The sequence below is a fragment of the Dermacentor silvarum genome, chromosome 2, assembly GCF_013339745.2.
Source record: "Dermacentor silvarum isolate Dsil-2018 chromosome 2, BIME_Dsil_1.4, whole genome shotgun sequence".
Classification (NCBI taxonomy): domain Eukaryota; kingdom Metazoa; phylum Arthropoda; class Arachnida; order Ixodida; family Ixodidae; genus Dermacentor; species Dermacentor silvarum.
This window is the reverse complement of record NC_051155.1, coordinates 156,093,133-156,107,985: the sequence shown is the minus strand read 5'-3', so window position 1 is coordinate 156,107,985 and position 14,853 is coordinate 156,093,133. Positions and strand designations below refer to the sequence as shown.

Below are 14,853 nucleotides of genomic sequence, written 5' to 3'. Positions count from 1 at the left end.
GTTAATCTTTTTTTCGCTGAGTCATTGTCATTTTTTGCTGAGTCATGGTCATGAGTCATTATTGTATTCTACTATTATTATCGTTATTATCATAGTCATGCTTGCACCCATTACTATAATTAATTCTCGATTCTTTGCCATTTTGGGATTTTCTCAACCCATTTTCCGCTGTGTCATGCTCATTATACTACATAATTTAATGACTATCGTGGTCATTTATCGTTATCTATATTCCTCATGTAATTACCTATCGATTGATATATAATGTCATGGCATATTTAATGATTTTATTATGATCTATATCGTAATGATCTTATTTAGGTTATCAATTTCTTGTAGATAATTTTTACAAATTTTTTGTCCGAGTTTTGGCTTCACTGTTTCAACGTGACCTAAAAACGAGACGTATAAGGCCTTCTCCGTAACATGAAAGACAATTTCCACAGAAGTAGTCGGGAGGGTGGCCGCCGCAGTAGCTTAATTGGTGAACCACCGCAAGCGTAATGCGGAGGATGAGGGTTCGGCTCCCACCGGCATTTAGTTGTGGTTTCGTCCACATTTAGTGGACTTTACATTATTAGCAAGTACATTTCAATAATACATTACAATTAATTTACCCAATATTCTTACTCTGACCTCATTGTCTGTTTGATTTACATGATTGTAACTAAGTAAAAAATCGACCACCTTCAGAATCCCTCCTTATTCCTGATCAGAGAGAGAGATAGAAGGGAGGAAGAAGGAAAGGCAGGGACGTCAACCAGACTTTGTCCAGTTTGCTACCCTACATGTGGGGAGAGGGATGGAGGAGTGAAAGAGAGAGAGAAGATATGAGCCTTGATCGCACTTCCACATTCACTAGAACAGGTGCAGCGCATCTTAAGTCGGGCACTCAAGTCGGTCGCCTTCAGGTACTGTAGAAGAGCTCGAGTGGCTTTCTGGGCTCACGAGCTGCGACGCTAGGCTTCCAAAGCCTTTGCTTCTTTAAATGACCTAGCATCCAGTCTGTTCAAGGCACACTGGACAGTCTGGCGTTCTTTATCGAAGCGACAACAGTTGCACAGAAGATGATCGATGGTCTCCTCACACTGACATTCAGCGCACATCGGTGAGTCCGCTATTCCAATACGATGGCTGTAGGAGTTAGTGAAGGCTACTCCTACCCACGGCCGACACATCAGTGTTGCGTCACGTCGTGAAAAGTTTGTTGGTATTTGCAGTTATAGTGATGGGTCGTGGCTGTGTAATCGACGGTTAGAGTTCTGCGGAGTACGCCAGTAACTCAACGTGATGGTATGCGCGAGACTGCGAAGCTCTCTTGCGGCGTCTACTCTCGATAAAGGTATAAGGAGCGTCGGTTCTCCAGCCTGGGCACGTCAGGCAGCGTCACATTCCATGTAGCCACACAGGGTGCTTTCCCTCTTCTTTTTTGTACGCTACAAATTTTTTACAAAAAAAGCTACCAGCGTAGCGAACATGGCTTTTTGCAGAGGTGTTTCAAGTCGAGGCGGACATGGTTTTCCGCTAATAACGCGCGATTCAGGAAACCATTGAGAAAGAATTTGGTAAATAACCTTTTTTATTAGAGCCTTGTTTTTTATATATGGCATACTTCGATCCAGGTATGCTTCAATGAAAATCGCACTTAAGTTTGAGACATTTATCGTCGAATTTCAACACTCAATCCAGGCAATGTCGAACCCGAGTGGGCCTTGCTGCTACGTCAGACGAAAACGTCCCGTGACGAAATGTGAGATGCAAGTTTGAAGGATGAGATGCTGTGGAAAATACTGATATGGCACATGCGGGCCAGATGCTTGCCAAACAAGACGTGCCGTATCAGTATTCCCCGTGAATGGCCGCAACGTTCAAACTTCATCGCACTTTTAGTCGCGGAGAGCTTCCGTCTGATATGATAACGGGGCGGCCTTTTCTGCACTCCCTGCGAGCTTGGTTTTGATATTGACTGGAGGGAGCGTTGAAATTCGGTGCTGAATATATTGTATTAGATGCGGTATACGAGATGAAAAAGTGGGGATGCATTAAAATTCGACTGCCTCCAAATTGATCTTATAAACAATTGCGCCCAAGGTTCTACTAAAAAGTTCATGAGCAAGGTATTTTTAATTAGTCTTCTCAAGGCTCATGTTACTTGTGACAAAGAATGTCTGCCTCGCCTAGAAACTCCTCTGGCAATGGCACCTTCGTCGCTACGCTCGGACAGACAGACGGACGGACGGACGGACGGACGGACGGACGGTTAACCTTTCAAAAATTGTGGTCTAAAAGAAAACGTCGTGTGCATTCCACTTCGATTATTGCACATATAAGATAATGTCGATAGTACTTCTAAAATATTTTTTAGATCCGCGTAGTAATGCTTTCTCACTGGGATGTCGCGACTTCTCCGTGTGTATTCTTCCGCAAACGTTTTTTCTTTATTCTTTGTATGTCAGCAGAAAGACGAAAGACGAAAACACTCAGTGAACTTTGCAAGCGACAGTCCCGTGGTGACGTCACGACCTAGGGGATAAAAGAAAAGTAAGTGAGAAAAAAAAAAGGAATGTCGACGTGCGCGTCGCTTTTTATCCGCTATCCTCCGCAAGCAAAAACAAGGCTGAGAGCCGTCTCGCCGAAGATAGAACGACATCGGCACCTCAGTTTGCAAGCGGTGCTTGTTCAACACCGGTGAAATACTGGCTCGCCGCACGCCCTTAAGCTTTGCGTATACGTGCGTATACACTACAAAGGGGAGATTCCCAGCTCAACGACGCACGTTGTTGCCTCTCGCTCAAGGCAACTCTCTGCCTCGGCTCGTAGGTCATCGCCGAGCGGCGCGACTGATGCTGCGTCCGTCTTCGATGTTAAGCCGTTAAGTGGACGGGCCCCCTGATTACGTCACGTGGCGTTATGCCAGCGATTTTTGCTGCTTGCGAAACTTCATCGCAAGAAAAAACTAAATTAATTCTGGGCGGGCTGTTATTTTTTTTTGCATGTTCTTATCTGCTTTGACGTCTCAGGATCCTATAAGAACGCTGAAGTAAAAAAATATGCATTCCTTAATGGGCGCTTCCTTTTAAGTGATTGGTAGGTTTGTCGCTGGAGATTGCAGTCTGTTGGGAAGCGGACGTGACTAGATTAAAAAAAAAGATCGAAAAAGAAAAACAAGCAACGAGGACTGTGATTCTGCCGCTTATATGCTAGAAAACACATTGCAGTAGGATGCCTTGCCAAGTCATGTTTTTTTTTTTATTTGTATCGAAAACGTGACCGAGTAATGAGCGAACGTGAAAGGACATATACTTGCGGTAGATCGACTTTATTTGAATACGAATGAAAGATTGTTTCATTTTCAACCGCACACAATTTAGTTTTCCTGACATTGAATCGTTCTCTTTCATATTTTTTTTCTAGACGCTCATTTTGCGCTCGTTTTCAACGGTGTTTATATAATTTTTCATAATAAATAACATTTTAGAATATATGGTACGCGTTAAAACTTTTAGAGCGAACCTGTATATGGCTACCCCGGCAAATTTTCTACGTCCGTGCGTCGACACCGTCGATTCGAGAAATAAAAGTTTTCGTTTACAGAGCTAGTGTAATATTGAGTTTTTGTGTAACAGAATAATGTTTTCTCATATGTTCAAATTACAATCCGATGCTATCATGTCTGCAGGTTGTGTTTAAGTCGTACTTTACAAATCTTGTGACACACCTTACTTTGAGAAATGGAATTAGTTCAATAACGCACTTGCGCCAGGCCGATAGTCCACTAGAATGAGGATATATGCTGCAGTCTTGCACACCAGTCCTGGTACGAGTATCCGTCCTTGATGAGTGGGCGGTCTGTCCGTTGCATCGGTCGCGCAGAGTGGGCTGCGACCGTAATCGACATCGGGGCAAAGACTGTTAAAGAAAATTGGCTGCGGCTTAGCTCAGCTAACCCTATATATGCAAAGCGAAAGCTTGGTTTAGCCTGATAAAGTTTTGGTTTCACTTGGTTATAGCCTTTTGTTTAGCTGTAATTATTATACTTAGGCATACACTCATCGATATAAGCCAGGTATAAATTATAATCCGTCAAGTTCAAGCGTTAGACGAGCCGAACGGCTAGCTCTTCCTCAGTCAAAGACCCTATCTTCGCGCGCTTGACATTCCGGACCCTCTCCAGTGAAGCAGTTCGCCGGGCGAAAGGACGCGTGTCAGACGCCGCTGGCGGCGTGGTCAGACGCCGGTAACACGCCGCGGGGTGGTCAGACCATAGAGAGAGAAAGAAACGCTGCCAGCTGCGGCGGTTGCTAGGCAACGGCTTCAGCTCGCGGTGCGGCCACCAGCCACAGCGAAACGGCGAGAATGCTCCCAATGTAGCTTACCCTACAAAATTGCAGTGACGTTCACTTCGTGAACGATGGTTACGCGCAACCGACGTCGCGGCGTCGAAGCCCCAACGGAGAGGGCGCGAACGAGGTTGTGGACGCTACATTGATATCGACGGTGCGACGCCCTGTGGTGGTGACGCGTGCGTAACGTCGGCAACAGCTTCGGTGTACATCCACTTTCGCATCCACTGCGAATGGAGGCGGAAATTTTATCCTTGCTATCACCGCCCTAGAGCAGTGGGAGACTGCACTACTCAGCTCAGACCCGGACCTCCAACTCCGGGTCGTCCAGATGGCCGAAGATGCCGCCAAAGCGCAAGGCCTGGCCACCGCCTGGGGAAGAAGAGGACGGGCCCTCCCACTTTCCTCCTCCCTAAACCCCATCTCGGACAAAATTAAGTTTGCTAACTACTGCATTGCCCGAACGATGAAACCGGTGCTGCTCTTATAACTACTTTATTTCCGATGCTTCAGCTGTGGGCCCGGTTAATATTGCTGTCTTGTAGCAATGTTATTTGTAAGGCTAGTTTTTCAGCCTCATGGGTTTGATATCGTCAGACTTGACTCAGTGAGGGGGGGGGGGGGGGGGCACCGTATACCTTTTCTCCGTCTGCCCACCTTGTGTATGTTACTTAACAGCGTTGGTGATAAAGCAATACGCTTACACAACATGTGACTCGGTGGTATGTTTACCCTTAAGAAGTTAAAATGATCAACTCGGCTGGAACTATTGCGATAGGCTATAGAGGCTATAGATTAACCTGTAGCGAGCACCATTACCCCCTCATACGTTGAAATGCTTAACATTTATTTATAGCGCTTATCTTGCAGTTGTCAAGCACAACGTTCACATTTGCGACTCTTCCACCTGTAGACTGAAATGCAAACTGCGGCCGGTTTAATGCTACTGACTGGACCTTCATGTAGCATTTTACCCACTCTAAATAACTATGTACTTCAGCCTAGGTAGGGCGTCATTGATTGTTTGCAGCAGTATATTATGCGTTCCGCATACTCCACGAAAATCGTCCATGTCACAGCTTAGGACCATTATGCCGGCGTAGCCTTCCTTTCTGACAAATTCAACCTGAAAAGAAAAGACACAAGACACAACAGCCAAAGAGAAAACGTTAGGCGTCAGAAAAGAGCAAGGAAATTTTCATAAAAATATCAGGTATTTAGAAAACCAATAATGAGTGACGCAAGTGTCCTCGAAGTTGTGCAAAAGTGCGTGAAAACGTGCAGGTTTCCAGGAAGGAAAACCTTGTTGAGAGCATAAAACTTTATAAATGAGTCATTAAGAAGAACCTTTGCCTAAGAACATCATCATTGCAAATACACATGTGATATTTGAACAATCGGATGCAATTTGAATAAAATTGGTGGCTCCTGAATAATAATTCTATATTGTCTGCTGGGATTAAATGCTTTGTTTAGGGCCTTATTATCTTTTTGAAGAGCTCGATGAACAACAACAACAACAACAACAACAACAACAACAACAACAACAACAACAACAACAACAACAACAACAACAACAACAACAACAACAACAACAACAACAACAACAACAACAACAACAACAACAACAACAACAACAAAAGACAGTAAATGAGAATGTTCATTTTCTGCGACTACAATTAAAAAAACATATTGAAACAGGTTACAATTGATGTGTTATAAACTCGGCACAAATGATTTCATTTGATATCTTGCCTGAAATAGCTGTTACTGTCACACGAGTTTTACTCAAGTGCTGTTTTAAAACCAGCTGTATATTCTAAAAATATGCGCATATACACCAGTGTCGTCCTTTTTATAGGCTCTAGTAAGGAAGTAACTTAAGTTCACGAAACTGGGGCATAAGTTTTCACACCGGAGGTAAAATTTTATGATTTTTTAAAAATTGGCACATTTTAGACAATTTTCGCAAATAAATTTAGTGTACAAATTGAAAATGTCTCAACAGTCACTGTAGTTTACTTTCTTTGAAATGCAGCGGATGTAATTACCATCGTTTTCGCGGTTGCGTAATAAGATTATTTTAGCGTTTCATATTTATTAATTACAGAGAACCCAATGTGAAAGTTCTTAACGGCGTTACTCTATAATTTCAGCTGTGTAAACACCTCCACCCTTGCGTGGACGCAAGCAGGAACACGATGACCAACGCATACGGGCGCAAGAGATTTACACGTGTAGACGCGCGCCTGTACACGCCCAGACGCCACGCGAACTCAACAGCAAGCACCATAAGAGTTAAACGTTCAACTCTGCGTTACCTTCTTGGAGATGCTTTCTGCGTCTTCGTACCCCACCCAGTCCTGGCCGTTAGTTGCATACGGACACATTCCTTCTGCGTCGAAGCTGCGGCGCCATGTGCCGAACCTTATATTCTTGCAAATCTGAAATGTAAGCTTGCGATTAGACCGATATGATGCCCGGCACGACTAAACGCATTCTGCATAAGTCGCCGTTTTATTCGGGCGAACATCGCCACCAGGAAACCACTTTAAAAGTAAAGCGTTCTTTGTGAACCTTCCCGGACTTTGCCAACTTTGGCTCTGCTGCTGCACTTCTCTGCTTTCTTGCTGAATAGTTCACACTCAGGACAATACCGATGTGACGAACTGGTTTATTTGTAGCCCCATCGGTACTAAACCTGCAGATGTGCTGGTTGCCGGCTCTGTTCTCTACGGAGTTAAGCAATTAAACAATAAACGGTAGCTATATATCTACACCGCAGCAAATATACGCCTTCAAGAGCGATATTATTTTACGAAGGCGAATCTTTATATGCCTTATTTTTCTCGGGTGTTTCTATGCCTTATTTTTCTGTGCTGAGTCGGCTTCGTGCCGAACAAGTTGGACCAGCCTCTGAAAGAGGGCAAAAGTAAACTGGGCTGATCCCGAAAATGGCGCTATGAAAAGTGGGCCCATTCTGGAGAAAGTGTGATCCGCGGTCACGTCGATCATGGGGGTCACGTGGGGGGAGTCTCCGCATCTTGATGATTTGCCGGGCATATGCCCGTAATCGACATGCTGAAAAGCATGTCACATAAGGTAAACAGTTTGACAACATTCCATTATTCGCTTCATTAAAGCTTCGCATTGAAGCCATAGTAGCGCGAAGAGGCACGGAGAAAGGAGAGGACAAGACACCACGGACGTCAACTCACAAATGGTTTATAGGGTCGCCCACAGAAACAGGAAAAGAAAACACGCATTGCGATGTTTAGTACTCTTCTGTACGTGCCGCTCTGCTTATCACCCTTTTTTCACTGCCAGCAAAACGTCGCATTAGCCTACAAGTCTTCACTGCATCGTCATCGCATCCTCTGAGGCCTTGTGAGTTCATGTTTATATGATTACATAAATTGGAAATAGAATACAGTTGAACGTATGTAGCGTCTCCTTGCATAGCACTTAAATGAAAAGTTTCCGCATAAGCTTCGCTTAACGAATAGCCCACCACGTGCGTTAGAACTGCCGCAGTTCTTGCAGTTGTCGTTTCCGGCGGGAAAGTGCAGTTAGCCTAATACACTGGCGGCAGCCGGTGGATTCGCTTGCGTCAGTTCAAATTTGTGCAATGGCGATCCCATTCTCCTGGAGACATAATCCGTTCCTCTGAACGCTTTATCGTGTATACTTAGATACACTTCAAGAATACCAGAAGGGCACAATATATTCGAAGCCCTCTATTACACGGCGTAAGTGCTTACTGTGCAGCTACGGGAAATAAAACCTCATTAGTTATGTTTATTTCCTTGAGACCGTGACGACTGTCCTCGGTGTACGGGCTGGTGGCAGGATCACACCGTCATGCTCCGAGTGGGAAGCATTGTTGCGTTCAATAAACAGTTAATTTCATATTGCTTTCTGAAGCCGAAGGAAATAACTCTACGTTACTTGTATTTGGAGTAACTAAATACGGTTTTATGCTTAGACAATGCCACAAGCATATTGTGTTTTTCTCTGCATGAAACTTTCGGCTTGTGACGTAGTAGTTGCGGCGCCCGCACGTGAGCCACACTTTCACTGGCGTAAACCGAGCTACCGCCATGAACCTTTTATTTACGTCATTGAAGCGCTTTCGTGATGTACGTATACTTAGTGCAGATTTTCGCTTTAGATATAGGCACAAGCATAACCGTGACGAAATAGGTCTTTAGGGAGGCGATGGAGTAAGCAAAATCTGTACATACACTACAGATATCGTGAGTGTATTTCTATATAAGGGTCACACCTCAAAGTAGGCGTGTATGTTGTCGCTCAGGAGGAAGGCGCCCTTTTCCGGCCTGTTGATGAGGTCGATAGGCGCGTGCAGGCCGGCGTTCGCTGGGTCCGCGAGCCTGTACACGCGCCCGTAGAAGGCCACGCCCAGTACCAGCTTCCGTTTCGAGGCTCCGCGGTCCAGCAGCGCCTCAAGACCTTCTTCCTGTGCGAAAACAAGGAAGAGCTGACAGCGTTTCGCCGAAAGTGCTGCAAATGAGCGGATAAGACTTCCATTCGGTGAATTACGGTGAACCATGGAAGTGCCTTTCACGATGCTGTAGCACAGCCCATGAAAATCGCGTTAAACTGACATCGACGAACTCTTATTCTTCTGTAGCAGTCGTGCGGTTGCGTGTACGAGGCATACTCGTCATCGCAGATCAGTCGAAGCACTGAATGCATAGGGAGTAAAAAATTTGGTGTTGTTTGTCATAGCGTGCTCAGTGACCATTATTTGTCCGCAGAAGCAGTGTAGCACTGTTAAGCGCTGAAAATAAATTAACTCTGACTCATTGACACCTTGTTATACCCGTGTCTAGTCGCCTAAGAGTGTGTTCATATAGCTGTGTTCTACGCTTACCACGTTGAGCTCCGGGACATCGGGTCCGTCGATTCTTCTGGGGTGGAGAGGACTATGAATGTCAGTTCTGACGTTCCAGTATCCTCTAAGGTCGTAACCTATGACATTCATCCAATCAAGATATCTGCAATGTTATCATGAATCAGTGACTCAAACACTGGCCTATTACCGCATGTTATAACCACCCGTGCGCGTATGCGCATTACTGGTATTATTATTAATACGCGAAATTGCTCGTACGAGCTTCCAATGTTCCAGTTACGTTGTAACATCTAAAGATCAGAGAGAACATTGTTAAAAGAAACAAAATCCAATAACTTCGATAACGTGTTTCATATAATGGCGCAGTTCGCTTTTCTTTTGAAAGAGTGGGGTATGGTTGGTTTAAGTGAAAATTCATCAAACCTCAATACTCGCATACGTCCCTAACTTAAACACCATTTCCCGATGATGTGGCTGTGATTAAAATTCCTCTTGAAATAAAACAGCGTGCTAAAACGAGGACGAATAGAATAAGAGACACACACAACAAGCGGTGATAGAAGATTTTGCTGTTTGAGCTTCACTTGTTTACGAAGTTACAAAGAAACACGGTAAGATTTTCTGTTAAAAACATGATTTCGTGCTTCGACAGCAAGCAATATGGCGTCCTCGAACTTTTAGTTTCGCTTTTCGTTGTCGGTTGAACTTGACATAGTATAGGCATTTCTGCCAAGAGTGTCCCACAGTGACGCTAGGCAACATACTATAAAAAGCAAACACAGTGAAACTTTGTTATAGAGAAAATACTTTGTCTGAAAAATATTCGCGTTATCATTATTTGTAATATACGCCTATTGCTATGTTACTGTCTTGCCCTTATTACTATTACTATTACGCTTACTGCGGGTTCTTCAAGGAAATAAAATGTGATGATGATCACCAGTGGTGCATATTTTTGCCGATGCATAAGGTGAAAAAAAAATTGTCTAACCACAATAAGGCTATCCAAGTGTGTGCGTTTTATTACAGCCATAATTTGATATTTCTAACAGTGAGGTTCCGAAGTAACGTCACTTGGGCGTCCAGTAATCGCAACAACGAATCAATCGGCACAGTGTGTGGCCATCGTTCCAGTGTCCCGCTCGTTTAGTGCACCTTTACATTAAGAGATGTGGATATCTGAGCATTGCTTGGGTGTTCGGCCAAGCCGCACTGTACTTTTGATGGTAAAGTGCACCGAATATTATTTCATCACAATTGTGCCTACCTGACACTGTGGCCATCGTTGGGGGTTCACTTAAGCGCTACATAACTTCTTCAAATATGTAAAAATAATTTGTACGCATGCCATTTCAACGTAGTTTGACACCGTGCCACTGTCAAGGATGCTATAATTATTTATCGTCAACGAAGACGTCCCCTGCTTTCGTCTAACAATAAGCAATGGTTGGTTGCAACACAGTTTGCTAGGAAGCAGCGATTTCGTGGATTAATTTCAATGGGTCACAACTTGCTAATGTATGTTAAGCGGCGCTATTTGGTCGTTAAAGTACGGTAAGTCTTTACATATCTGGCTTTATTAACAAAGGCTTGCCCTTGCTTTCCCCGCACACCACCGCTATTGGTTGAAGCAAGGGCAGGCGGCAGCGTGATGTTTCTCTAGCCGTCACAAGCAGCAGCCACTGAGGTTGCATATTTCCCGACAAACTTAAGGAAATGTCGGCCAGCTGGCGCATTTCTAATAAATGAATGGACAAATGGAAATATGGACAGACAGGGAAAGTATATATATGTAGGATCTGCTACTAACTGCTTAGTTTAGTTTCAGCAGACCCACTACGTGAGGCACCGTCGAGGCCTAAAGCTACACCGTCTACTGAGCGTTAGTTCATAGTGTCAAGGTGTAATTACCATGTGAAAAAAAAAGTGGAACTTGAGTTCATTGTAACTAAATAGACAAACAGAACCGGGGTGGCATACATACAAGGCAGAGATCTGTGCCCTTGAGTCGGTGCCCTGCACTGTTTCTCTGTATTGTTACATGTGCCAACCAGTCCACATCATTTGTGCTTGTTTAGCTTCCGACGTTAGGAAGACTCAATATCTACTGTAGCTGCGTTCAATGACAAAGGCCCACATGAGAGAAAGTGCTTAGAGGTGTCTGAATACGCACAGTTCAGCCCACATATTTCGAGTGGTTAATTATGAACGATAATTTCCGCGGGTTATTTATGCATCTTTTTTATGATGAATGCCTGTACGTATTTATTTAACTGTAATGTGCTGTGTGGTAACCCATCATGTGAAGAAGAAAAATGACACACAATCAGCGTACCTGTCGATTGCCGGTAAGTCGTATCCGGCATCCAATACGTTCTGGTTAATGGGAACGCCAGCCGTAAGCAGAAGCTTGCGCCCTTTGAAGGCAGCGTATAACTCCTGCGCGGAAAGTAGTCTTTATGCACCAAACACCAGTGCACACTTTTGAGTTCGCACTTAATGAAGAAATACGCACGCAAAGGCAGGGCGGAATTGTCAAATTAACAGGCGCCGAATTCACAAGGCTTTTTGTTCGTAAGTATTCTTTTCAGTTGGTCGGATGCCCTCACTAATATTATATCCAACATCAGCATTGACTGAAGTTTGCTCTTACGAACACTTATAGCGTAATAGCTTCGTTGTGAATGAGGGCCCTGGGGCCTAGATTTACAAATAAGCAGGGGCCGAATTCACAAAGCCTTTCGTTAGGAAGTGCGCTTTGCCATTGCCTGCCCGCCTTCGCTAATGATATGTCCAGCATCAGGATTGGCTGAAATTCGTCCTTACGAATAATTCTAGCGTATGAGCTTATTGTGAATACATGCCCAGGACCCGTATTCACAATGAAGTTCTTACGCAAGAATTGTTCGCCTAATCAGATGTCTGCCAATCTTGATGTCGGACATATTATTATTGATCGAAGACAGCCAGCCAGTTGCAAACAACACTTAACAACGAAGTGATTTGTGAATTTGGGCCCAGAGCCCGTATTCACAAATAAGCTATTACGCTAGAATTGCTCGTAAGAGCAAAGTCTAGCTAATTTTGGCACTGAACAGATTATTAGTGAAGGCGACAAATCAATGCCTTAGAGCACTTACGACCAAAAAGCTTTGTGAATTAGGGCCCTGGTTATTTTCCCCAAGGACTCAAAACGTCAAAGCTCATCATAGCAGGCATTATTCTTTTTTTTACTGAGATGTCGAGCTTGCACTAACAGGGCTGTCAGGGATTATCAGGGTGTTATTTATTATCAAACGTTTTTCATCCATAGGTGGTGGGGAGCACAAGCTGATATTCAATGTTAATGTGAGGTGCGCGATAAAACTGGGCAAAAGTGTGAGTATAAAAGCACCAGGTTGTTGTCGTGCGGAGTTATAATCTCGAGCACTATGCAGGTAATAAAAACCACATTGTGCTCGTAATGGAGGCTTAGGCATGTGTAACTTAACTTGCCGTTGACGATCCTGGTTCACCGCTTTATGTAGGTAAAGCGTGGTTATTTTTACTGCACATACACGTCCTTAGATACTGTTTCTTTATGGTCTAACGGCGCACTATGCAAGTGAACCCTTGAGGTTCCTTCGGCTAATTTGCCTTGCTTCATGCGATGAATGAAACGTGTTGACTGTCTGACCTTCAAGAGTCTGACGAAGTTGATCTTGTCTCTCTTTTTTCCGCCTCGGTCAACCATTCCAGGAAAAAGCCAGAAAACGTCAAGGCCGTCCAAGCCGTTGCTCACGAGCTTTTGGACGGCGTCGTTGATGAATTTTCTTCGCCGGGTCATCGTAGTAGCCATGGCCGATATGACTTGGGTTTGGTTGCTCCACCCTCCGATTGAAAGGAGCGTCTTCAATCGCGGGAACTTGGTCTTCAGCTGAGCAAACTCTGCAAAGTTGACTAAAAGATAAAGCAAGTTTTTAGCGCGAGCTCTGCGTGAACTTATTACCGAAGAAAATGTGAATGTGAGCAATGTGCTAGATCAGAAATATTATGCTGGTTTTCTTTTTTGTGTTGATCGTTGCACTGTGAAAGCAAGTGGTAGCTCACTGATGTGGTGATGTGTCTGATGACCTATGACTAGGGTTATTTATGCAGAGCAGAAATCGCTTTACAGGTGAATGATGCTTGCTGAATAATGCACTGTTTATTTTCTTTGATACTGCTAAAAATGGTGTCAAAACTTGTATTTTGTATGTATTTTTTTATTCAAAGTGTTTTCGTCATGCGTTGTAAGTGTCCTCAGCCTCGTGAAGCTGTTTGTAGCGCAGCTCTTATTTGATGGTGCCCACGAAAATGACTTTTCAAGCTACGGAAACAAAGTTGAGTTAAGTAAATTAAAAAAATTAAATTCGATAGGCATGCTTGTAATTAGCGTGTGTGCATGACGCCCGGTAGCTACAGGTGTGCATTCGGTTAACGTGTCTCTTACGTTTGAAGCAAAGAAGATAAAATATGGCGAATCATTTTTCATTGCTGCTTTGTGTAGTTAGTTCACGCCCATATTATTTCTTCATCTCTGTTTATGATTCATTGGGGTAGTATTCTAACAAAACGACACTGCACTTTAAGATCCCATGGACATTGTTTTTCTTTCTTTGAAGACATTTTCTTATGTGCTTTGCGCGTTACAACCTCTTAACCATGAGATGTGGTTAGCAGGGTGGTTTCTATGATAATAAGAAATAGTATCAGCACCATAAAATATTAGCTGAAACATAGCGCGCTTGTTCTCTACAGTTACTTTCTTCTTATTTTGCAATATATACATCCAGTACGTGTCCCTATGGCTTACGAGAGTATGGCACTAGAAAGTGTAAGGAGCACTTTATATGCAATGGTGTCGGCGTAGCCGTAACTACTTTTAAGTCTTACTTATCTTTGTTGTCGTAGATACTACAAATCGTAATGAGATCCAGCACTGTAACTCTGCTACTGTTTCCCGCAGAGATGTTTATGACGTCTTACTCGTGGGGTCCAGCTTGAGAGTCCAAGTCGTCTCGTTCAACTCGATGTAAGCCAGGTTCACGTGGCTGCAAAGGTTCCCGGGTATGTCTTCCATTCCATAGTTCATGGGATAAGGACGGAAAGCCTGGCCTTTCTCGTAGTAGCACACCACGGGCACAATTCGCCCGTGGCTAAAGTTTTCAATGAAGACGGCCCCTTGAACCATGCGATGAAATGATCCTGATTAACATTGCTCCCGATCATAATGACAGTGCTTTTATCAGTTGAAATTACGTTTACTCTTACCTGAAGGACGGAAGATCCCCGTCAGCAAGAAGCAAAATGCCATAACCCAAGTTTTCAGATGGCCTATACGCACGGGACAGCAGAAAAAAATAAAGCAAATTTTAAACGACATACAAAAAAAAAAAAAATACCGAACAAGGTATTACTGTTATACACATAGGTTGGTTGAATAAGTGGGCACTCACTCGCATACAATCACACACAATCACCAATATTTTTCTCAGGATACGCACTCGCTCGCGCTCACACTGAAAAACTCGCACTGTTTACTCACACTCACCGGTACTCACTCACGTTGAGACTTCCAAATTTAGAGGTTATGCGCGGTTGTTATAAAAAAAT

The 14,853-nt window shown here is 43.8% G+C and overlaps 1 protein-coding gene across 1 annotated transcript; it reads right to left on the bottom strand.

Annotated features, from left to right (window-relative positions):
• Positions 1-5,068: 5,068 nt before the first annotated feature.
• LOC119441955 (endochitinase-like) lies at positions 5,069-14,550 on the bottom strand. Its single transcript, XM_037706638.2, has 8 exons — positions 14,512-14,550; positions 14,227-14,421; positions 12,896-13,158; positions 11,555-11,658; positions 9,238-9,361; positions 8,629-8,820; positions 6,665-6,787; positions 5,069-5,469 (listed from the first exon to the last, which is right to left on the bottom strand). The coding sequence occupies exons 2-8, from the start codon at positions 14,330-14,332 to the stop codon at positions 5,323-5,325; spliced, it is 1,059 nt and encodes a 352-aa protein (XP_037562566.1). The 5' UTR covers positions 14,333-14,421; positions 14,512-14,550; the 3' UTR covers positions 5,069-5,322.
• Positions 14,551-14,853: the final 303 nt, after the last annotated feature.

What these genes read in the sequence shown, in the direction of transcription:
- LOC119441955 (XM_037706638.2), bottom strand. Translation starts at nt 14,332, where the DNA reads ATGAACTATGGAATGGAAGACATACCCGGGAACCTTTGCAGCCACGTG. An exon ending in ACATACACGCCTACTTTGAG is followed by an intron (nt 6,788 to 8,628) that starts GTGTGACCCTTA and finishes CTTACATTTCAG; the next exon opens with ATTTGCAAGAATATAAGGTT. An exon ending in CAGAAAGCATCTCCAAGAAG is followed by an intron (nt 5,470 to 6,664) that starts GTAACGCAGAGT and finishes TTTTCTTTTCAG; the next exon opens with GTTGAATTTGTCAGAAAGGA.